Source organism: Gadus morhua, chromosome 16 (genome assembly GCF_902167405.1).
Source record: "Gadus morhua chromosome 16, gadMor3.0, whole genome shotgun sequence".
NCBI classification, from domain to species: domain Eukaryota; kingdom Metazoa; phylum Chordata; class Actinopteri; order Gadiformes; family Gadidae; genus Gadus; species Gadus morhua.
This window is the reverse complement of record NC_044063.1, coordinates 28331895-28358166: the sequence shown is the minus strand read 5'-3', so window position 1 is coordinate 28358166 and position 26272 is coordinate 28331895. Positions and strand designations below refer to the sequence as shown.

General features: G+C 41.8%; 1 protein-coding gene and 1 long non-coding RNA gene across 2 annotated transcripts; both read left to right on the top strand.

Annotated features, from left to right (window-relative positions):
- The first annotated feature begins 616 nt into the window (after positions 1-616).
- LOC115528937 (uncharacterized) lies at positions 617-4759 on the top strand. The gene is made up of 3 exons (XR_003973407.1): positions 617-3434; positions 3527-3731; positions 3945-4759. It is a non-coding gene; the product is annotated as an uncharacterized LOC115528937 (long non-coding RNA).
- Positions 4760-8165: 3406 nt separating this feature from the next.
- LOC115560640 (zinc finger BED domain-containing protein 1-like) lies at positions 8166-10091 on the top strand. Its single transcript, XM_030380033.1, has 2 exons — positions 8166-9098; positions 9315-10091. Exons 1-2 carry the CDS (start codon positions 8292-8294, stop codon positions 9750-9752), a joined length of 1245 nt encoding a protein of 414 aa, XP_030235893.1. The 5' UTR covers positions 8166-8291; the 3' UTR covers positions 9753-10091.
- The last annotated feature ends 16181 nt before the right edge of the window (positions 10092-26272 follow it).

Genomic DNA, 26272 nt, shown 5'->3' with positions numbered 1-26272 from the left:
CTCAGACCTCATGGAGCTCAATGTGTGAAGAACACCATCAATGACCTTGTGGGCTGTGGAATGGTCCAATCCCTCTTTCTGGAGGGAATCTGATGCCATAGCAGTGACTTCAAACACTGGGGTTGTGATCTCCATGCACAGAATGAACAGGAAGTTGATGGCATTCCTGTACATCTGCGCATCACCTCTGGCCAGGTTTGGTGGGTCACTTTCAGTGATGTCATCCAGGAGCATCAGAACAGCTTTCAGATTTTTCTGAAGTGCCTTCAGGCTCTTTTCCCTGCAAGCCCATCTGGTATCTGACAGCTGCTGAAGTGCCAAGACACGCTGTCCAGGAAACAAGGACTCCTGAAATCTGACTAGGGCAGCATGGCGCTTTGGGGAGCCCTTTGCAAAAAGCATACAATTTCTCCACCAGGTTGAAGAAGGTCACTTATCATTATGTGCACGAATCCTCGCTTGTAGGCCTTTGTACATGCCACTCATGTTGGCTGCTCCATCATAGCCTTGGCCATACATTTTGCTCAGCTCTAGGCCATTCTTCTGGAGAAGGGACAACACAGTGTTCTCCAGCTCCTGGCCTGTAGTGGAGTCTACGTTGCAGACTTCAATAAACCGCTCCTTGATTGTCATGTCATGCAAATATCGCACAACAAATGACACTTGCTCTTTGTGTGAGACATCAGAGGTTTCATCAAGGAGGATGGAAAACATTTCGGCCTTTTTTATTTCGTGGTTTATCTCCCTTCTGATGTAAGTGGCTAGTGCTGCAATGATGTCATTTTGGCATCTGTTGGAAAGCAGTGACACCTGGGGCCTAGTCTTGGTGTCTTTAGCTTTGGAAACCTTTTCCAAATGCATTTTCAGGACACTGTCATATCGAGAAAACACATTCACTAATTCACGGAAATTGCCACGGTTGTCACTGGACTCACTCTCATTATGCCCTCTGAATGCTTGTCCCTGACGTGCAAGATACACTGTGAGGTCAATCAATCTGGTCAGGATTTCCCTATTTGCCTGCCTCTCTCGCTCTCTAACTTCCACCCCCTTTACATCTGAAACATCAAATGCAGACTGGAGGAGCTTATTTGGAAGTTGGTCCATCGAACCATGCTTGTCATGTGCATCTCTGTGATGGAGTGTTGCTTGATTTTTTCAAGAGCAGTGCCCCACTTTCTGATGCCATCAGTTGTCCAGGCTGTTTTACTTTTGTATTTTTCCTCGGAGGAAAAGCCGACAGCTAAAACAATGCATGGAATTACCAGCAGGGGAGTATTCCAGTCACACATTCCCTGAAAACCACTGCTTCTGGAATGATCTCCCCTCTGTATTTTTTGGGTATGGTATATCTGGCTGGCATGGGCCCCGACTGCAGCGCATCGAAATGTATTCATTACCCTTGATTTTAAACGCAGAAACATGTGAAGGATCCGTTGGATAAGGCAAAGTCGCTATCTTGCTCATCTCTCTTCTTCTTTCATCTTGGCTCATCTCCCTGTTTTCCTTCATCCACCTGCTCTTCCTCATCCACCTGCCCTTCCTCATCCATCTGCTCTTCCTCATCCACCTGTTCTTCCTCATCCACCTGCTCTTCCTCATCCACCTGTTCTTCCTCATCCTGCTGTTCTCCCTCATCCTTTTCTGTCTCTGTGTCTTCCCTGAACTCTTCCTCATCTCCTGTCCTGGTAGATGTTGATGGTATAGAGCTTCCCTGCTGTGGCTGGCTACAATATAATAATAATAATAATAACCATTATCACAATAATAATAATAATAATAATAATAATAATGATAGCTTCAACAAATATGCCACATTAGTTTAAATATGAGCTATTTACAGCAACATGACTGGAAGTCTTGACTTATGGTAGCCTACAAAATAGCTATTTTAATGCCTGCTGATTTTGTACAAACCACTTAAAAATAAAATGTGATAAGACTTTTCAAAACCATTAGCCCAAAGGAGCAGATCAATAGCATATAGCCTAAGGCACACAACAGTTAGTGACTTTGACTCTGACCTTCCATCGTGTGGCTTTCCTTTCATCCAGGAGAGCAGAGAGCTGCTTCCCTGTGCTGCCTGCTGTAGCTCTTTTATTCGTTCTTTTTTCAGCCTCTCTTTTCTTGGCATTGTGCTGCAATTAGTAAATCAAAATCAATATACAATTAACAAAGAGACCAAAAAGTACGAGAAGAAGGAGTTAGCTGCTAACTGTTGTCATTGAATAGGCCTACAGATGGGCATTTTTCACATGAGGAACTTCCCGTTTTTTTCTGCCACAAATAAATGTGTTAATTTATGTTGCCTGACAAAACCTATACAACAGAAAACGTTCGTCCTAACACATTTGCAGATTTGCAATTGCAAACTCTACCGAAATAATTTGTAGCCTAATAAGCCTATGGTCGTCCTTATCGGTCGGCGTTATCTGTCATTGGGCTATACAGCGTAAAACTTTATCAGGTGACCAGTCGGCTAAAAATGCTTAGTTGTTTGTTGCTCTATGAGACATTTTATTGCACAACAAAATGATTAGGCTACACGTTGGGCTTAGAGGGCAAACTATACGATTTTCCTTGATCTGTATGTTACCTGGCTGGTGGGAACACGGGAGAAGATGCCTGTCTGCGACCGTGCCTGCTATGCTGGAGACGCTTCTGTTTACTGAAGCGCATGTGGTGCCCTGCGCGTGCCAGCGCGAGTGCAAGTGACAAAGGAAGAGAATTGAGTCTGGTCTGTGCAAGGGAGACGTGGCTCATTTTTGGGCATTGTTTCAGTTGTTTTTAATCGCTTAGGTTTTTAAAAGATCATTTCAAAACCGGCCTCAGTAAAATGTTAATAATAAAAAAAATATATAAAAAAAAAAAAAAGTTTCAAAAGGGCATTTTCGTTGATAAAGGGCAAAAGTCCTGGTGCGTTAGCACCACCTAGTGTCTATGTGTGCACGCCACTGCTGTTAAGGCCACAAATGAAATGCAATCTCTGCAATCGCAGGATGAAATTGAAAGAAGACAAGGGAGGAGACAATTACAGTTGGTAAGAAAAGGTGTTAATATCAATGTGGATTATTGATGCATATTGACAGCCTAAGCTAATTGATAAAATATGTATAGACTACAGTAAAAGTACATTAATTAGGCTCCCCCCCCACCCCCTGTTTCTGGGAAGCATGTCCCCATGCTTCATAGTCCTATCATAAAGCCATCGCGCATTACCAGTGAACATGCTTCTGACTGTCTCATGCACTATCCCAAATCTATCCTGGTTTACTGTTATCCCAATATGCCTATTTACATGTTTTATACTATTTTAATAGGATATGTCAACGAGCAGTGCACAGAGGGCATAAGAGACAGAAATCTGTCAGGCACAGGTCCATATTCAGCCGTTCGAAAACCTCTCTCTGTGACTGGATGCGGTCCATTCACAGGTATGACTGTATACAATTGTTGCATTCGGTGCACATTGCAGACAATATACAGTAAATACATTTAAATCAATGTTTACTTTATGTTTATTTAGATTTTCACAGGGACTACGCATGAGACAAATCGATATGATGGCTGACGACATAGCAGGGAGCTCTGCTACCCTCACTAAAATGTCTAAAAAGTTGCGGAGGGTCTGTGTGACAGCGATTGAAAAATTTAGAAGACGGAGAGGACAGGTTGGTGGATGGAGAGAATTCGTCCAGATTGATGAGAGCCATTTCCGACATAAAAGAAAGGTGTGTTTTGTCTTTCCGCCGCATCTCTTTCCGTGGCAATATCGGCCAATTTTAATACATAGGTGGAGTACAATTGGCTGCTTGAGCACAAAAAAAATTATGTTGGGTCTACAATTATGAAGCCTATTCACAGTTATTCGGGTATTTGCGTTATGTTTCGTTCTTTGCTCTCATCCATTTTGTTTGCTTTTTTTAATTACATTAATCCAACAGTATGGAAGAGGAAGAATGGCTGGAGGATGGAAGAGGAAGAAGTGGGTCTTTGGTATGTTGAGTGTGAGGAATGACGGGAGAAAGAAGGGTAAGCCAATACTGCGGCTGGTCGAAACAAGATCCAGAAGACACTAGTGGTGGGGGAAAAAATCGATTCACTTCAGTATCGCGATATTTTGCATTCGCAATTATATCGATACAGTAGCGCAAAGTATTGCGATATTTAATTATATAATTATGTGTTTTACTTTCGGGTTTTCTCTGACTTTACTCTGATAATATTACATTTCCATATTACAACCACAAGGTGGCGCTTGTTGCGGTGCTTTGATGACGTGCATTAAACAACAAATTAGGTGGTGCTTTGTTACCTTGCATTCAACAAATTTAAATGAAAATGGCTTCACCATCTCTACCGATTGTACACGAAGCTCCGTCTTCTTTTAAGTCGAAAGTGTGGCTACATTTCGGTTTTTATCGAAAATGTAATACTAGTAAAGACCTTGACATGCAGTTTGCCATCTGCAAAGAGTGCCGGATGAAAATTAAGTATTGTGGGAATACGACGAATTTGAGAGTGCATCTCACAAGGTACCATTTAGAGTTAGCGATAGCGACCCCTGAGGAACGACCCAAAGTTGTCCTACCCGCAAATCAACGCACCTTGGACCAAACTAAAGTGATAAAGTTACCTCAAAACTCTGAAAGGGCAAAGAAAATCACTGAGGCAATAGCCTACTTCATCCCCAAAGACTTACAGCCTTACAGTGTGGTGGAGAATGAAGGTTTCCAGAATCTGCTAGGCATACTGGAGCCCAGGGGTCTCATTTATAAAACTGTGCGTGGGATCGTTACTAAAAATGTGCGTACGCCCAGAAGCCAAGTTTTGCGTGCGCCAAAAAATATTCGGATTTATAAAACACTGCGTACGCACACCGGTACGCAATCTTTGCTTTATAAATCACATACTGACTATAATTGTGCGCAGCTGAATCAGCTTCACGTTCCGCCCTGTACACGCCCCTTTTTAACCATAAATGGTCAATGCAAATGACCTCATGAATGCGATCTGCATATAAAACAGACTCAGATGCCGGTATTATGTCTTGTTGGAAACAATGGCAGAAGTACTGAGAAAATCTAAAAAGCGATATTTCACGGAGGTTGAAGTGGAGACACTTGTGGGTGAGATGGAGGCCCGAAAGGTAGTTTTGTTCGGCGGTCACGGGATTGGAATCGCCAACAACAAAAAGCAGAGTGAGTGGCAAAATGTTGCTGCAGCAGTGAACTCTGTCAGTATAGCACGGAGCGCACAGTCCCAGAATTAAAAAAGAAGTGGTCTGACATAGAGTTACATATTTTTATGTAGCCTACCAATAAATCGTTATGGTCCCTAAATACCCTCTCCCTCCGAATCCTGCATGGTCCGCCAGAAGTGCCATATGGTGCAGCATTACCACGGCGCTCACCTCTGTATTTATAGGGTTACGGTAATAAGACTGACGAGAACGCCTTGGATAATCAGTTTGTAATTACCCACGTAAAATGTTCTTGAACATAACCCCTTTTTAATGCCTGATTTGTCATGAAAAGCATCAAGAGTAACGGACAACGATTGTGATGAGTGTGGCTTGGTTTTTCACACTTGGGATTTAATTGACATTTGATCATGTGTTTACAGTGTCACATAAAAATATTATGTTATTGACACATGTTGGACAGATGCTTTATTCCATGCAGTCGCGCCGTCAGTGGACAGTATGGAGTGACGGGATTAAATATAGAGAATTTCTTGTTATTTCTATTCTAAGGAGATATTTCTGGAGTTATAACTGAGAAATAACGCAGTGGACTTAAATTATTCTGATTAGGATTTAACGCATGATACGGGTTGAAATTAAATTGGTGAAGGGCGATGATAAAACATAGCCTAATCGTTCTTCTCACTCTGCAATTCTTCGGTCTGACTTCAGTTCACCACCACACCGTCTGTGTCGCCAATTCTCCTTTTCCTCCAAACCATGCGTACGCATGGGTCAGAGTTTGCTTAGGGCTGCGCACATTTTCCCTTCAAGTTGGTTTTTTATAGATCACAACCTTGGCGTGAAAAGTCACGTACGCAACTTTCAGCCCCGTTTTGTGCGTACGCAACGGTTATAAATGAGACCCCAGGTATGTGATCCCCTCACGTAAATATTTTACCGACACTGCCATCCCCAAACTCTACAGCGAAGTCAAAGAGGAGGTAAATGGAACTTTAAGTTTAGCCGAAGGAGTTGCTATAACTTGTGACGGTTGGTCATCAAGAGCTACTGAATCCTACATGACCATAACGCAGTGTTGTATAGTAGCGAAGTAGAAATACTTTGTTACTGTACTTAAGTAGTTTTTTTGGATATTTGTACTTTACATTACTACTTATATTTCTCTGTACTTTTACTTTTACTTCGCTACATTTTGCGAAGAAAACGGATACTTTTACTCCGCTACATTTCCCTTGAAACCTTCGTTACTCGTTACAAAATCAACTCATCTTTAGAAAAAAAAAAAAGAATCATGAGAGATATGAGAATAACGTTGGGGACTGTGGTAGAACACAGACTGCGAGCCTGTTTGGCGAATCAGCTGTCCCAGCGCACGTTCGCAAAGCCCCCTTGCTTAGTTACTGTTGCTACGTCGATCAAAACTCCTACGACTGTCAACACACAAATGCATGGCTAGGACGAGGGCAAGGGCTATCAAAATTCTAATATTTGTATCAGGCTGGTTTGTACATGCAGTATTACAACACTATCTTATACACTTCAATACGCTGTATATGTGCCATTTTTGCTACAAAGCTAATTTAAATACCCTTTTTGGGCAGGGACTTAAGCAGTGTTGGGTATCGTTACTTTTGAAAGTAATCCGTTAGGTTACTTTGTTACTATCAATTAAAAGTAATCCGTTACGTTACTGCGTTACCTATAAATAAAAGAAACGCGTTAGAGTACTCGTGCGTTACCAACAATTAAAATGCGTTTGGGGTGCGTGCGTGTCCGCCTAGCGCAACAACAACACACATCCTCCTTTAGATGCACCAACAGTGCTGACTGTTTATGAATCAATCATGAACCTATAGCATAATGACAGGAAAGACAGTCATCATATTGCACGTTCTATTTAACAGGCATTCATCCTTTGATCATTTGAACAGCTTCCATGAATAACATGCTCCGGTAACAGGCAGTTATTTTAACAGAATAGCTTACCGTATTGGCTGCACACAAAAGAACAGTGCGTCACACATAGCTTATCCACTTTACAAGTGCAGGCGCCTAACAAAGTGCTTAACAGGTAGGCACGCAACCTTTTAGAATTGGAAATTTAACTCAATTTAACCGTATGCGTTGCACAAAAGAACAGTGCATGGCACTAAAAAAACAACCATCTTGCCGCGGTACAAACACACGTAGCTTACACACACAGGTGCGCGCGCGCGCACAGAGAGAGAGAGAGAGAGAGAGAGAGAGAGAGAGAGAGAGAGAGAGAGAGAGAGAGAGAGAGAGAGAGAGAGAGAGAGAGAGAGATGTTTATTTTGGAAATTAACGAGTTACTGATTACTGAATTCGCTAAACTAACGCGTTAGGTTACTCGTTACTGAAAAAAACGAATAAGAGTACTCTAACGCGTTAGTTCTAACGCGTTACCCCCAACACTGGACTTAAGTTTTCCGAAAATCCGCGATCCTGGATGACACCAAAATCAATATTAAGTAACGTGTACCAGCGCACACACACACACGCACACGCCCGCACACACACACGCACGCACACACACGCACAGACACACACACACACACACACACTTTCGGTGCTGTTTTAATAATGATAAATAATTAATTTAATTTGTATAGCACACTTTAACACTGCAAGGAGGTTTGAGTGTCCTTGATTTAAAATGAGCGGTGAGGAGGTCCTGGAGGTAGGTTGGACCGGAAGTGTTTATGGCCTTGTGGAGTTTTGCCTATTGTGTTTGTGTTAGTTGAAAAAAACTCCATTATTCTCAAAATTCTGACCCTTTGCTTTTTTATTAACAGCAGTTACTTGTACTTTTAGTACTTAAGTACATTTAATATCAGAAAAGTACTTTTGATACTTAAGTACAGTAAAGATCAGATACTTTAATACTTTTACTTAAGTACTATTCTAAAAGGTGACTTTTACTTTTACTTAAGTAATTTTCCAGTAAGGTATCTGTACTTTTACTTAAGTATGGCTTTTGAGTACTTTATACACCACTGCCATAACGGCGCATCACATCACGGATGAATGGCAGCTTTTAGCTCATGTTCTTCAAACCAGGGCGATGCATGAGAGTCATACCGGGGCTAATGTGGCTGAGGTGCTGAAAACGGCAACCGAAGAGTGGGGCATCTCTAACAAGCCGATTGTTTTGGTAACGGACAATGCGTCCAACATGGTAGTGGCTGCGCAGGTCGGGGGCTACCTTCACGTGAAATGTTTTGCCCATACCCTCAACCTCGCCTCACAGCGCGCACTTAAGCTGCCTGCTGTCGCTAGGTTACTGGGAAGAGTCCGGAGAATAACCACTTTTTTCCACCGCAGTACAATCGCCAACTCCATGTTGGAACAAAAACAAAAGCTCCTGGACCTCCCCACTCACAAGCTTAAGACCGATGTTGTGACCCGTTGGAACAGTGGCTACGAAATGCTTCAGCGTTTCTTGGAACAACAACCCGCGATCTGTGCTGCTCTGTTGTCCTCTGACGTCAGGCGGTCAGGAAGTGATATTTGCACCCTCAACGAAAATGACATTACAGACGCTGAGGACATAATGCAGGCACTTCGACCGATGTTTGTAGCCACGAAAATAGTTTCAGAGGAGAAGAATCCCACTTTGTCCATCATTGCTCCAGTGCATGCAAAGCTGCTAAATGACACACATCAGGCAATGGGGGACAAACCAATTGTGAGGGACATCAAACAGGCAATAAATCAAGATCTGCAGAAGAGATATAGCACTGTTGAGGAGAAAAACACCCTCCACACAGCATCGGCCCTGGATCCACGATTTAAGTCACTGCCTTTCCTGACCACAGATGACATCAGTGCCACATATTCCAAACTGGTTGTGGAGGCAGCCAGCCTTCAGGTAGGCTTTAATGAACTATTAGTTTATTATTTAGTTATTATTTTAAAATATCATAAAGGAGTTTACAAATGATTTATTATTTATTTATTTATTAAAACCAAGGCTATGTTCATCTGGCTACTTTGGGTTATTTTCTTACATCTGTTTTAATTGCATTGAGCATTCCACAGCTATTCCAAACCTGAGATGTTTTTAACATCAAATGTTTCTCTACAGCTCACTATTAGGCAAGAAGAGCAGGGCACCAGCAGTGCCTCTGGAATAGAAATGGATGGACAGGATCTTGAGGTGCTTGAAGAGCCACAACCTAAAAGAAGATCTGGGCTAGCTGATTTACTGGGAGAAACATTTTCTACCACAGCCCCACTAAAGTCAGCATTTTCCAAAGCTGAAGAGGAAGTGAATAGATACCAGGAGGCTTCTCCACTGCCACTTGAAGAAAACCCTCTCAACTGGTGGAAAGCTCATGAGAAAATGTATCCTTTCCTGGCCAAACTCGCCAAAAGATACCTGAGCATTCCAGGCACAAGTGTGTCTGCTGAAAGGGTGTTCTCCACTGCAGGGGATATAGGCACAGCCCAGAGGAGCACTTTAACATCTGAGCATGTTGACCAACTGCTTTTTCTGAGCAAAAATGCCAGCATTCCAAAATGAATTTAACATTTTGGTTCATGACCTTGCAGCCAACTAGACTGGACTCTAGCAGTTCACATTTTTGTTTATTTTTCTCAAGTTGATTGAAGCACTGAGTTACTCTTATTTATATGAGTATTCTAAGGTTTATGTTACTCTATTAAGTCTGCTTTGTGTTACTCTATTGTATTTAAATAATTTTAATTTATGTGCTGGGAGCTCAGCGTTCAAGTGAGAGGTCACCTATTCCGAAATAATTACAACGGTCCTGTGTCCTGAATGTTCAATGACAAAGTTTTGCACTACCCTCCTAAGTTTTTGCACTGTTGTTCACATAATTAAATGTGCCATTTGAAGTGAGTTGAGCAGTCTTTTTTTCCTCTTTTTTTGTAATGTCTTTGAATAATATGGGGAACATGAATCGCAATATATCACAGAATTGAATCGCAATACTTGCTGTATCGCAATATATTGAGATCGCAATAATATTGAATCGTGGCCCAAATATCGCAATAATATCGAATCGTCAAATTTTTGCCAATTCCCACCCCTAGAAGACACCTTCTACCAATGATTACGCGTCATGTGAGGCAGGGCTCCTCCATCGTAAGTGATGAGTGGCGGGCTTATCGTGTCCTCCCTGCATTAGGATACCGCCACTTCACTGTAAACCACAGCAGGTGGTACTTGGATCCACGTACTGGTGCCCATACACAGAACATAGAGAGGGCATGGCGCACCTACAAGGAGCAGATATGGAGGCTACGTGGAAATAGAACGGAGAGTTTGCTCTCTGAGCACCTCAATGTAATTGAGTGGAGTGAATGGCTGGGGAAAAAGCACATAAATGGGGTACTTGGTCGGCTCCTGTATGACATTTCTAAAATGTACAATTAAATATTTCACTGTATTTCCTTGTTGTTTTGTTGTGTGTTATTGCCATTGATGAATTGGTAACGCTTTAGATTCTAAATTCCATTCTTGACATCTCAAGTAATTTGCTACGGAGTAATGCTGGTTGCTCTCTATCCGTTAAATAGGGAATGTATTTCATGTATTTTAAAACCTATTTAGAATGGCTGACCTTAAATAAAACGACAGTGAAAGAGACTGAAGGCTGACACGGTCATCGTGGGATTTACTATAATTTTTTTTCGGCGACTTACATGTATATCACAGTCTACTGCCAGTATGCCTACTGCATTCGGGGTAATGCAGTTAACGTAATGCACATAACAACAGAGAGGCAAACATAATTTTGCCTTTGTGGGCACACTAACGTTACGTATTAGCAGCGAGACTAGCTAGCTACAATGGGTTTCTACAGGGTCTTGAGCTAAGCGTTAGCCGAAAACTGCAACATTTTGAGAGTTATTGTGAAACCGCTAACTTTTAGCGGTGTCAGACTGGATTTTTTTAAATAAAGGTTATTCATGATGACCCATAAATGGTGAGCAGACCATCATCACATGCCTTATAAAGGATATTATGAATCATTACTAACTCATTGAAACCTGCTTGCTTAATCATTTGTAAAATGTGAGCAGACCATTATTATATACCTTATTAATGATCTTATAAATAATTAGAAAATGGTTTGAAAAATGTTCATACAAACATGACTACTCGTTTACAAATAGCTTGCTAATGTCCTTATAAATTATCTTTTAGATCGTTAGAAAATCATTTGAAACATGTTCATAAATACGTCTATACTCATTTAAAAATAGCTTACTAATGTCCTTATATATGATATTATAGATCATTAGAAAATCATTTGAAACATGTTTGTAAATACATTAATACATGTTTGTAAATACATTAATACTCATTTATAAATCCCTAACTAATGTCCTTATAAAAAACTCTTATAGATCATTAGAAAACAGGTTCATAAATACATTACTACTCATTTACAAATACATTACTAAGGTTTGTAAATGTTGGGATAACAATTTGTAAATGAACAAACTATGAACAAATGCTTCATAAATGGTTTATTATGGAGGGTTATTATAAAGTGTTACCTAATTTGGTAGTCGCGTTTCCCGAAACTCCTCTTAACGTGAACGCCCATTCGCTGCACTCACGACGTCGTAGGATTGTAACTGTCTACTGACACGGTGCTGAAATGGGCTCCGTAGGAGGGGGAGACGCAGGAATGTCGCAGGAAAATTGTCAAGGACAACAGCAGAGTAGCCCACGAAAAAAATTGACTGCAATTATATGAATGCTAAAGACATTAAAACACAATTGATTAGGCTTAAGCCGACATATATCAGTCCTAATCCTGAATGCACTGTGCGTTTCACGGCGTTCCCCTGAAATAATTCCATATGACAAAAAATTAAAAATAGCTTGTGTGACAACTACATTTATCTTAATGGGCTGATTTCTGAAACATGCTTTGCACAGCAAAGAGAGCCGACTTAATCTGATTCCGCATAAAGTTTCCTTGATTGATCATTTGATTGGCTATAAAAGACCCTCCGGAAAAAGGGTAAGGCCTCTAGAAACGCGCAGTCATACAGCGCTACAGGCTGCCCAGGGAGGCCATCAGACAGCTGCTTGGGGCGATCAGGCAAGAACTCAGACATGCTACAAGGAGGAGCTTTGCGCTCACACCGCAAGTGCAGCTCTTGGCCGCCCTCCGATTCTACGCCACAGGGAGCTTCCTGCAGGGGGTAGGAGATGGCCAGGGCCTGAGCAAGGCGTCAGTGTGCAGATCGGTCCAGGCACTGACATACAGCCTCCTTCGTCTCGTACCGCGACACGTCCGTTTCCACAGCAGAGACGAGATGGGTGCGACCCAAGAGAACTTTTTTCGGTCGTTCCGCATCCCACAAGTGGCCGGAGTCGTGGATGGAACTTTGATTCCAATTCTCACACCCCACGTTGATGGCCACGTCTACATCTGTCGGAAGGGATATGCCGCTGTCAACTGCCAGGTGGTGTGCGACCATCAGGGCATCATCCTGGATGTCGTAGCGAGATGGCCTGGAAGCAATCACGAGTCACGACTCCTTCGTGTTCCGCGAGTCCTCCATCGGACGGCTGGCTGCAGCCTCCAGGGGAGAGTGGCGGCTCCTCGGAGACAGTGGCTATCCGCTTAGGCCTCACCTGTTCACCCCAGTGGCTAACCCGGGCGACGTCCACGAGGAACGGTACACCGAAGCCCACCGTGTGGCATGGTGCCCCCCCCCCCCCCCCCCCCCCATGTCACTAAACATCCCCGTCAACGTGACCAATCCCCACCATATCCCAGCCATTTGCCTGCTCCTTTTGCCTTTAATTTTATTTTCATTTCTTTCATTCATTATTTGGTTTCTTTTTTCTTTCATTTCATTCATTATTTTATTATATATTTTTTTCATTTCTTTCATTCATTATTATATATATTTTTTTTTTCATTTCTTTCATTCATTATTTTGTTTAATTTTTGGGGTTATTTTAGGCTATGTTTTATGAGTAGCCTATGTCACAGTCTGCACAAATCCCCCCACTTTCTCTCTCACATTTTGAGTGCCCTGCCTGCGCAAACTTTTTCTGGACTGTCCCGTTTTATTTTGGCCATTTTAACGTCTTTTTTAATAAATAAATTAATAATCTTTATTAATCACCAAACAAAGAACATAAAGGCGCAATGCGTTTTAATAAAACGCATCCAGAATGTCCGATGGTGAGCTGAGCCTATAGTAGGCTAACGATGCTCTTAGCGTCCTACGAGTACCTACGAGTACCCCTGGAGTACTCGTTAGTTATGAGCGTTTTCACAACGTTCGTTACCAATGATGCTTTCGGGAAACGCGGTGAAAATTCTACGATGCCCTTTCGATGCACTTCACGATCCACTTAGGCTAACGACGCTTTCGGGAAACGAGGCCCTTGCCAATCGACTGACTTCTTTGTTGTGTAAACTTGTTTACAGCCATGTCTTAGAGACATGCAGACACGTCCAATTTCCACCTATTTTATTACAAATGTACTTGGCCTTAGGTCACTCCCACTCCCTACCCACAATGAAAACGTTTTCCTATAAGAATCTTGTTCATCTATTGTCTCGCTGAATGTATCCTTGGTAACTTTGCTGCCAGTACTTTTGCCATGATCATGCTTTAAGATTAAATCAAATATTTCGTTGTCCGACGTGTCCGCGAGAGAAGTTTCTCTTCATCAGCGACTTATACAATATAAACAAATTATATAAAATAAAACCCCTCTTTCATTTTAAAATAATAGTAGGCTATGTAAATATGTTGAAAAGGCCTCCCACTTTATTATACTTTTAAAATGTTCCCATATAGCCTATTTTATAGCTTACACACTGATATTTTAAAACAGGAATGCGAAATGCATCCTGGGATATTTAACGGTCCCAAGTCTACACAAGTCACCATCGATTCAGGCTCGATATTTCGGCCAAATTAAGAACGCATCAAAAGCACTTCCGGGTTTTATGACAGTACTTGGCCTGATGCGTACTTTGAATTGGAACAGTACTTGAGTACAAAAAAGAACGCGAATTGAGAAACGGTTCTGTCCGGGAGCGTTCTCCCTAATGTCCCTTAAGGAGCTCCGTACCGATCATTCATTGTTGAAAATTGTCTGTGATAACTAACAAATGACAGCTTTTAGCAACACGTTTCTACTTAAAATTGTCTGTGATAACTAACAATATGACAGCTTTTGGCCACCCGTTTCTACTTTCACCTTTGATTCTGAGAAATTGTGACAATACACGGATATATTAAATGCAGGTGCGCTGCTCTGTAGGCAAACCGCGAAGGAAAAAAGGGTAGCTGCTTCATCTGTTCTTTTTAGAATTGTATGTTTTGATGTTTATTTTATCTAGCCATCTATTCTCTTGTTTTTGGCTATGTGAATGAAAGTCCGCGTCGATGCCTCGCAAGTCCAGTGTCGCGAGCGGACGTTGCCATGACATCTAGAAATCATACCGTATTTAATGGGTTATCATTAATATTGATGTGTAGGGGTTGATTATAACTCGTGAATAATATTGTTTAGACCACGGTCTGGGGGAATACTCGTATTCTGATTGGCTGCAGGGCGTGCATTAACTCCTGATATAGGCCTACAGACACCTGCTAAGTAGTTCCAGTCAGTGTTTAGATTCTCTGCCCGAGCCCGAGCCCGATGCGGGCCGGGTCGGGCCGATATTTCCCACCACTATACTCGGGCCGGGCCTTTGATCGAGCGTTTTTATTTTTATTTTATCATTGGTTTATTGGCATTATCTGAGGAGAAATCTATGCCATAAACAGAAATATTATAGGCCTTCATTACACAGGTCTTCTCAATGCCGTGGAACGCTCCGTTCACTTGCATGGGTAGTAGTCCGGTGACTTGTCTACCCCAGCGTCTTCCGTTGCTTAGCGACGTCACCGTCTTTGCGGACAAATTATTTCTCTGCTGATCAACACTACGAATGGCCAAAATACTTGTATGCCTCCCCCCCCCCCCCCTTAAATAAATACTATGGAAGAATTATTATTATTATTATTATTGTCATTCAACTTGAACATGTGTTTTTACAGTAGAGTGGTGGAGGGATGACGTATGTTGGCCCACCCGGAAGTGAGCGTCGCCCTGGATTCCCTCAACCCATGCAAATAAAGACTTCATGGTCATAATCATTTAAATATCATTAATCTCCTGAGTGGGTGGTATTCTATTTTTTTCAACGGGGCTGCATCCAGTCACTTGACCGTCATGGTTGCTATGGTGGTTGCTATCGACCGCCCCCCTCTAATCCTTACATGGCTCTAAAAACCACGCGGCAAAGGAGCTGCCGTCAATTGTCTTGTTTTTGTCGTAAACTAGGGTCCGATGGTTAAAAAATAGACAGATATTCCAAGGTATCCTTAAAAGGCAAAACTTCTGAGGGGCTTTGTCCAAATGACAGTCCATTTGGGAAAACTTTTTTTCTCTAAGTGCTAGAACTCCAAATCTCGGATGTGTCGTTCTCGGGGTCCCGGGAAAGGTGTGTAAACATTTTAGCATCCCTAGCTATCTCGAAAAGGCCGGAAAAGGGGCGTGACCTCCAACAGTAAATATACATAAGGGTTAGGCTTTTTTAGAGGCATGTAAGGATTAGAGGGGGGCGGTCGATAGCAACCACCATAGCAACCATCAGAGGCGGAGTGGCCGTCGGGACGATCGGGAGATTTCCCGGTCGGCCGGCCGGCCAGCTAGTTCAGGTGGGCCGCCCCACAATTGTGTAGCGGCCAGCGAAGTCAGTTGGACCGGCCCACAGTTGTGAGCGGCCGCGAGGCGTCTGCAAGCCGGCCCTGAGCATAATTTATTCCCCGTCAAGACGCCGTGAAAATCCCCGATATAAACAATATATGTATCGAGAAAATCCAACCAATACTTATACCACTTGCTTACTCTCTATGTCTCATTCATGTTTTTTTTTATATTATTTTTTTTTACTTCATTTAATTCTTCATTATTCAGGCGTTACAGAACTTTCATGGGCATGAATAAATAATATGAACTACAGTTTACTTTAATTAGTTTGTTCTTGAATTTACGTAGAATGGAGCAAAGACTCCTGGAATTGGGAAATGCGTTTATCCAATAAACAGCTTGCAGGTCAAGTCCATTTTCGGAAATGTAGGGGGATATATGAGCGGCCCCACGTCTAATGGCATGGCCCTAAAGACGCGTCAGACAGAGAAGGTGAGCAAGTTTGTGGTTGCTCTTTTGCTTGTTGTGGCACTCATGGAAGGCAAGAAGAGAAAAGAGAAAGGAGGGGCTGAAAAGGCCAGAATAAAGAAGAAGCGGATGCTGGAGGGGGATGCATCTAAGTGCTCAAGTCAGGCATTAACGAGTTGTGCAGGTGAATTGACAGAAAAACAGTTAGCCAGAGCTCCAGCATTGACGTTATTGCTAGGCGGGAGCTAATCTAATCTAGCACAAGCTGCTAGTCAAATGTGTATGTGCTGGCTGGTATATTTCAGACGAATTAATGACTTAACTGATTCTTAACTTTCTATTTTAATGGATGTAGAATATGTTAACAGATTTGGAACATGTAGTAGTAGTCGTGTAGTCGTGTCAACACGTTACACCGGTATTACCGAGCATAAATGGTATAAACTTTGAAACTAGGTCAACCGCCATCTTCTCCGTCAACTCTCCTCTCACACTCGATGACAGCGTCTTATAACGTTCTATATATAATAATAATAATAAAATAATAATAATAATAACATATAATATAACATATATATATTAATATAACATATTAATATAACATATAATAGTATAATATCATTTTATAGATAAAATCACGGCCAAAAGCTCTGTGTGCCTCCGGATGGCTGTAGTGCAGGGAGCACTACGGCCATCCGGAGTGCTTTTGTTTACCGGCGTTGCTATGGTTACCGGTCTTGTAAGGAAGTGCACCAATTCTCGCAGCGCCAATTCTCTTCCGCACAGCAGAACTGTGACCTATTTTACCCATTTTTATTGACTTAATTATAATTATATCATTCATTTTTACAGAATTTCCTTTTATTACTGAAAAAATAAATAAATAAACAGGGGGGGGGGGGGGGACCGGGGAGGATTCTCCCGGTGGCTATTAGTGCCCCACTCCGCCCCTGGCAACCATGACGGTCAAGTGACTGGATGCAGCCCCGTTGAAAAAAATAGAATACCACTCTACACACTCAGGAGATGAATGATATTTAAATTATTATCACCATGGTCTTTATTTGCATGGGTTTACATTTCGTTCTGTGTAGCATGGAAAAATCTGAGAAACACTCCCATTCAGAATGCATTGGTTTACATTTCGTTCTTTGGAGCACGGTTATTTTTATTTATTATTTATTTTCAGTTTTTGAGGAGGTGCTTCAAAGATGCAAATGTTTCTGCAATAATCCAAAATCCAATGAAAAAACCCGTTGGCTTTTTGTCGAGGGAATCCAGGGCGACGCTCACTTCCGGGTTGGCCAACATACGTCATCCCTCCACCACTCTACTGTAAAAACACATGTTCAAGTTGAATAAGAATAAGAATAATAATAAAAATAATTCTGCAATAGTATTTATTTAAGGGGGGGGGGGGCATACAAGTCTTTTGGCCATTCGTAGTGTTGATCAGCAGAGAAATGATTTGTCCGCAAAGACGGTGTCGTCGCTTAGCAACGGAAGACACTGCACAGTAAATTCAATAGTGTTAAATTTACTCCTATAGAGTTGATTTTAACACCGTTTGGGATAACATATGGTTCCATTCCCGATAGTGTCAAGTTTACTCTAACACCAGTGTTAATTCTCCAGTGTATATTTAACAACAATAGGTGTAAAAGAATAACATTTATTGAGTCACACTTTTCACTGACAAGTGTAATTAAAACTTAACACTAATCATATTTATTTTATATTATTTCTTTATTTTTTTTAGCTTGTAACCAATCAGGTTACAAGCTTTAACGATGTTGGCCCCGTTATCTGTGGTGATGCTGACTTGACGGGCTTGTTGTAAATTCCATGCTGCCAGTACTTCCTCCAAGCCGTGTGCCAATATCTCGCCGGTATGATCTTCCGGGAAAAAGCTTGTTTGAAGGCACGCGCTCTTCAACTCCCAGTTGGCAATGTAGTGTACTGTGAAACTTAAATAAGGATCACACGTCCTGCTCGACCACAAATCGGTGGTCGACGCGTAAAAAGTCACGTCTGTGAGCGTGTGGGCCAGCTTCTCTCTCTCTGATATGTATAGCTCTGGTAGAGCTTTTTCGGCAAAAAACTTGCGACCAGGCAACTCATATTTAGGGTCAAGCGTCTTAATGAGGTTTTAGAAACCAGGCTTTTCAACGACACTTATTGGGGCCATATCTTTGGCTATGTAGTGTGTGACAGTGGCAGTAATTTCTTTCCATTTCTGACTTTTTTTTTCATACGGGACTGCTTTGGAAAAGGACGCAGCCAAAGTAATTTGCTTCTGGGCTGGTTGTGTGTTGATGTGGATGGAGATTGGGCCATGCGCTGTTTTTGGCATTCTTCGTTTTGCAGCGGGTGGCATTTCAAATGGTGAAATAAATTTGTGGTGCTGCTTGATCTCGTGGCAATGGTTTTGCGGCATATTTTACATAACACCGTTTTTTGTTCCACATCTTCCTTTCGGTAGCCAAACCACTGCCAGACGACGGATCCTGTACTATTCTTTTTTGAAACCAAATCCTCCGTTTCCATCATCTTTTCTCTCTCTCTCTCGCTGTTCTCACTCAACGTTAGGAGATGAGTGACCGGTCGCTTTTCTCACTCACCGGTCGCGTGTGTGACGTCACACACGCGACCGTCACACACGCGCGTAGAATCCTAGAATCTCGCGGGGGGAGTGAGTGTGTTTAATCCATATGAGTCTGTGAGGCAGAGAGCCACAGGAAAGAGCGAGAGAAGGGAACACAACGAGTATGCCGGCGGCGGCAAAAAGAAACATATTACGTGCCAATTTGTATTCGATGTTCGTGACAGGGGCATTTTATACATCGCCTGGAGAACATCTCGCGATACATCGCATATATTCGATATATCGCCCAGCCCTACTTACTAGGCCTTTCACATCTTTAAAACGTGGGTATTCTGCCAGGACATCGCCACATCTTTCAGGATCTTCAACCATATTCCTTCGATACCGAAAGGTACTCCTCATTTTCTGCTTGACTGTTTCTTCATCAACACTATGCTTCATCAGGGAGATTGCATTGACGCAGTCTTCATCAGAGTGTTGTGAGGTGTCTGCAAGACATTTGACCTCCATCAAATGTCTTGATGGAGATTGTGCGAGTTGTTTCTCTGGACCGTCTTTATTCGCCAACTGAGGTAACCCTGGCCGCTCTGGGAATCATAGTAAAGTTCCTATCGGTGAAACAAAAGTTTAAAAGGCTGTTCAGAGCTGCAAAAAGATGAAGGGTCAACAAGTGAGTAACATGTATGGACGAGTTTGTGTGTTGGGGGTGCACAAATGTCAAACAACTTACATAGCCATGTTTGGCTTGGGGATCCCTCAGGTATGGAAAGAGCTCAAGATGCATTTCTCTTATATGGCGTGGTGGCATTTTTCTGAGGAAACAAACATTCTGTCTTATTAATCACATACTTAGCATAGCCTAAGAAGAGATTCTGTGTTCAATACTCATGACACTCGCCCATGCTTCTCCATCATTTCAGCTACTAGAATGTTCACCGTTTTCCGCCGTGTACTGTCTGATAACATTTTTGTTCTGTCATACTCCCTAATGACATTATCACCACCAGGTTTCTTGCGAAGTATTTCGTCAACCAACTAGGAAAACAACAATAAGATGGAGCTCTTATTTTAGCCTGCAGCAGTCATTGCACATGACTACCACACACACATTTTCAGCAAAACTCAAGACAGCAGGATGGAGGACTTGCTGATAAATGCTTATTTGCGAGCACATGACGCTAAACTTGAAGTGAATGGATCCAGGAGGCTTTTGCGCATTAATTAAGAGCAACTGCCAGTTGCCATCAGATTACTGTGTTGGGCAAATATAACTGGCAACAGGCCATGAATTATCTTTCATTTGGGAACTTTCTCTAGGTATGTTGGTGTTCTGAGACAAATGGCTCAATAGGCCAGGACACGGTTGAATAATTTCGAGCCAATATGCCACAAAAAAGATACTTACAGCATGGGCATCAGAACTATTTGGTCTGGACCGTTTCCCCTGGGGACTTTCATCGCTCAGAATGACAGTAGAGTCAGTATCAGGGTCCTCTTGACTTACAGCTGGTGTCGACAGCTGGTGTCGACTGGCCAACAGCTGGTGCCTCAGAAACAAAACCTGCATAGCAATATTTTACGTAAAGTTTGAGAACCATTTTCATCCAAACAGGTAAAAGAGCACCTCCAAGGTCTCCTAAAAATAACCCAAAGAGAAAGAGTACACTAGGACATACAGGTTGGGTAATCTGTTCTACCCATGTCCTATTTAGACATTTAACATTATTAATGCAGTATAATCCTGTGTCCCCACTGCCAATTATCAACATGGAAAAATAATTCAATAGCATCTATATCAGCCTGAAAAAAACACAACAGCATGACATTGCTTAGACAATACAAACCTTCAGAGACACCATCAATGGATAGCTCATAAACACCAGTATTTGCACCGATCACTTCTTCAAACACCTCATGGTCAACCTCAGTTTTGGAGTCATCAAAGAGCTTTGCATTAGGCAATTGGCTGAGGGAGATGCCAAACTTCTGGAATCCTATGGAGAATACAAACATGATGAGCACATTTTCTCCAAAGCATGCCATGAACCATTTAGGTCATTTACTTAAGGCAACAGCATTAGTTATGAGTTAGTGTGTTTCTATGCCATGTGAAAAGCTGTTAAAAGCTGTATATATTTGAATATTAATGTTAATAAACAGACAAACTTTAAATAAGATTTTTAGGCAAAAGCCACTACTACACTGGTCATAATGCATTAAGGAATACTGAATATCAGTTCATTAAGTTGATTTACAGACCATACAAAATCATTTCAATTAAAGTTAGACTTGCCACACTCAAGCAGTTCACTGAGCTTGGCTTCAGAAATGCCAACATGATCCAACATGATCCCTTTGCCTGGAAGGAGGGATTACAGACAAAACAAACTTGATTTCCAGTACAGCACTAGATAAACATAATTCCATGCATTATAACCTTCTCTAGGCTTTGAAATGCATTTGCACTGAGCAGACAGAATCTAGCCTGAGCACATGGCGGCTAGTAACCTCCATTTTGAACAACCTCATCAGCAATACAGTCAACCATCTTTCACACTGCAGAATTACACAAAGTCACCATTGTCGCCAAAATAACCAAGCACAGGGAATTTAATTTCAAATTTCCACAATGGTAAGCATAAAACTGGCAAATAGTGATATCTGTGCTCAAGAAAATCTAGGCTTAGTGGCGACGGTTAGCTATGATGACTGCTAACTAGGGATGGGCAAAATGATTATTTTCCGGGAACTAGTTCTTTCAGTTCAGTTCACTATAATGATTCGTTTATTTGATTCGTTCGTTTTGATTCGTTCGTTACGTCAGATTACATCTTAAAAAAAAAAAAAAAAAAAAAAAACTTTTTTTTATAATTATTATTTTTTTTTTAATTGGTCATGGGTCCGGATAGGACCGTCAAGACCGCAGTCCGCCGTTTGGAGATGCCTGCTATTTAGTATGTCGAACGTCCCACCAATATTTATACCACTTGCTTACTCTCTATATTTCATTCATGGTTTTACATTAATAATTTTATTTTACTTTACATTTAATTCTTCATTGTTCAGGCATTACAGAACTTGCATGGTCATAAATAAAAAATACGAACTGCAGTTTAATTTCTTTGTTTGCTCTTAAATTGACGTAGAATGGAGCAAAGACTCCTGGGATTGGGAAATGCGTTTATCCAATAAACAGATGGAGGTCAAGTCTATTTTCGAAAAAATGTAGGGGGATATATGAGTCGAATGGTATGACCCAAGATACGTCAGACAGAGAAAGCGCGCATATTCGACGGTACCGCCTTGTCATTGGTTTACCCAGGTGCCATTCCAACACCATTGCTACCTCTCATTGGCTGAATCTTTGAGAAAGTTGTAGACTCAATCAATGGAAGTCGCGGAGAGACGGAGCTCTGTTCGTTTGTATATTTTATTTACGTGACCATATGTTTGGTTTATGTTAAAAAAAAGAATCAAAGAACCAGTTGTTCTTGTTTTGGGGAACCAGTTCTTGTCGTTCACGTTCGGGATTCGTTCGTTGTAACGAATCAGTCGCGACCGACACATCCCTACTGCTAACTAACCTATCGTTAGCTGTTAGATAGCTAATCAACTTCACAAGGTCACTAAGAGAGATCATGGGACAGCATAACTAACGATGCAATGGTTCGCTGACAATCAATTGTCTTGACATAACGTGATTAAAATTTTTATTCATTATTTTCACATTTCGTGGCATGTTTTAATCAATAAATGATCATACTGTAGTTGCTATTGGAACTTTCCTTACCTTGCTAGCGTTAGCAATTAGCTTACGTAGCTAGCTAACGACAAATGTGATGCATTATTCAGTTTTGACCCCTCACGCTAAATCAGAGCCCCACTGTATTTCCATGAGGCTAAATAAGCAACAGATTGAAAACAATGACATTATTTTAAATTATTACGGACACTCACCTTTCTATTGGAGCCTGTTCAAAATGGCGCTGACTTCAAGGACAGATTCTTGAGGTCTGGCTGTGTAACTGCGTTGTTCCAAAAAAAGGGGTGGAGCATTCTTTACACTAATGTTTTTAGCTCTGGTTTTTAACATAGGCTTCAGTGCAAATTTAACTTTATCTGTAGAGGAATCTACTGTACCTGTAGAGGAATCTACACTATAAGTGCAAGTTGAAGTTAACAATGTGATTTCAACACTGCAAATTTTACTGTGTGGGGTAGACAAGTCACCGGACTACTACTACCCATGCAAGTGAACGGAGCGTTCGCCGGCATTGAGAAGACCCATGTAATAAAGGCCTATAATATTTCTGGTTATGGCATATATTTCTCCTCAGATTAGGCCAATAAACCAATGATAAAATAAAAACAAAAACGCTCGATCAAAGGCCCGGCCCGAGTATAGTGGTGGGAAAAATCGGCCCGACCCAGCCCGCGTCGGGCTCGGGCTCGGGCCAGAGAATCTAAACACTGACTGGAACTACTTAGCAGGTGTCTGTAGGCCTATATCAGGAGTTAATACAGCCAATCAGAATACGAGTATTCCCCCAGACCGTGCTCTAAACAATATTATTCACGAGTTATTATCAACCCCTACACATCAATATTAATGATAACCCATTAAATACGGTATGATTTCTAGATGTCATGGCAACGTCCGCTCGCGACACTGGACTTGCGAGGCATCGACGCAGACTTTCATTCACATAGCCAAAAACAAGAGAATAGATGGCTAGATAATATACATCAAGACATACAATTCTAAAACGAACAGATGAAGCAGCTAGCCTTTTTTCCTTCTGTAGGCGGTTTGCCTACAGAGCAGCGCACCTGCATTTAATATATCCGTGTATTGTCACAATTTCTCAGAATCAAAAGGTGAAAGTAGAAACGGGTGGCCAAAAGCTGTCATATTGTTAGTTATCACAGTCAATTTTAAGTAGAAACGGGTGGCCAAAAGCTGTCATTTGTTAGTTATCACAGACAATTTTCAACAATGAATAATCTGTACGGAGCTCCTTAAGGGACATAGGGAGAACGCTCCCGGACAGAACCTTAGTTTGGAAGTCGTGCTTAGTGACATGAAAAATACTTCCAATTGAAATACAAAATTTAGAAAATACGTGTCCCTGATCACGTTTCAATAGATTAAATAACGTGACAGTGTCACGTATGTTCGTGAGACCAGGTTCGAGCGTGTGCATGGGTTGAATTGCGTGTGTCTCACGCCGAATTCATGAGACTTGAGAGCCCTGTACTTGCGTGACACAAACCAGCACCGCAAACGTTCTCTCCCGCTTGAGATGACGTCTTTCTCCATAGGTTCATGGGTCTGATGCGCCGATTTCCCATGCTGATATTTCCGGAGATTCTCGGGCATCTTCCACAATTTGGCTATAGATTGTCTCATTACACGCTAAATAATATAATTATAGCCTAATTATATATATAGCCTGCATATATATAATTAATATATATATGATGCAATATATATGATTAGGCTATATATATATATATATATATATATATATATATATATATATATATATATATATATATATAGCATTTGTGGTTTTGGCATAAACATAACTAGGGTGTGAAGGGAAAAACGGTCTGTCTAGTTACTGGACCAGATGAAATGAGAGGGAGAGGTAATAAAGTCTGTCGGCACGAGGACCTTGGATTTATTAAGTAAAGTGGCAACGGTTATACAGAGTCATAAAGCGTGAGAAATCGAATATGTCTAAGTCCCTAATCAGCGCTGATGGTTCGTCCAGAGCTTCGCCTCCGTGGAAGGTCTGCTTCAGAAGAAGGTGATGAGTCCCTGTGTGATACAGTCTTATGCTGTATCCTCCTCGTGATGAGGTGTGTGAGTTTGAGATGTGTATGGTTCTGTGTGTTATTGCTTGACCTTGGCTCCCAGGCCCTAGTATATGCATGTGTATCTTCTTGTGTTCCTCCTCACGGGGGAGAGCTTCAGAGTATCTCCTGTTTGTGGCCCTCCCGTTCTTGAGGATGACTGGTGCATTGTCTGAGTGTCTACCATTTGCCTGGAGGAGAAATGGGGCCCTGGCTCCGGCCTTGACCTGACTATATTCTCATGTGTGTGTTATGTGTTAAAAGTTGACTATATTGTAAGGTGACTGCCATGTGATGTGCTCATCAATGTGTTAAAAGTTGACTATATTGTAAGGTGACTGCCATGTGATGTGCTCATCAGGCTAGGGTAGGAGTTAGCTATATTTATAATGTACATGTGATGTACTCAGCAGGTTATTTTGCCCAACATATCCCCCTCAAGTCGTCGCAAGACGACTTTTACTCATTAGGGGTACGAGGGATAGGACTCCAGCGCGGGACTACCATTATAACATTATTAGAAATAACAGAAAGAAGGCAAATGACCATAAAAACAAACAACCATGAGCCTGGGACGAAAACAGCTCGCTGAACCGGGTGTATGGGGAACCACGTGGGAGAAACGCCACCCATGCTTCAGACATGGGCATGCCATACACACCCCACCTAGGGGGTGGCATCCACCCCGGCCCTACATCGCGAGCAGACAATACCAACAATACTAGCAGCAGATAATACACAAAACATACCACAAACATACAATAATACAAAAACAAATACCAAAAACAACAACCAACAACAAAGCTGGCCACATAACAAAACCAACACCAAACATAACAATAACAACAAAATGCAACAATAAAACAAACTCCAAACAATAACAGTATCAACAAAAGCAGCAATAAGACGAAAACAATAACAATATAAAAATGCAACAATCACACAAACACTAACGATCACAGGAAAGAAATGTAACCATGAAACGTGTCCCTAAATAATAGCGATAATATCAGAAAGATATGAGGTAGATAACGAATGGCAATCCCCCTCAACCCATCCCTAGATGACCACACACTAAGGATGTGAGGAGGAGTTGACTGGTCGTGTAACAATAAGCAATCACACGCATGGGGTATCCAGGGTAGGCTCGGGGCACGGGAACAACTGAAACCACGGAATAGTCCTGAGCGTCATCACGGGCAGGTGGTCGCAAGGCGCCACCTGAGCATTAGACCCTTTTATTCAACTGCGCTCAGGACCTCATCTGATAAACGGGCAATCAAGGCCCCTGGAATCTCGCCCGTGTGTATCCCCGAGCGCCATCTAGTGGGACAGCGATATAAACAACAACATTTACGTTCCTGGCGTTGGTTGCGTAGACGCGGGCATAGATATGGGA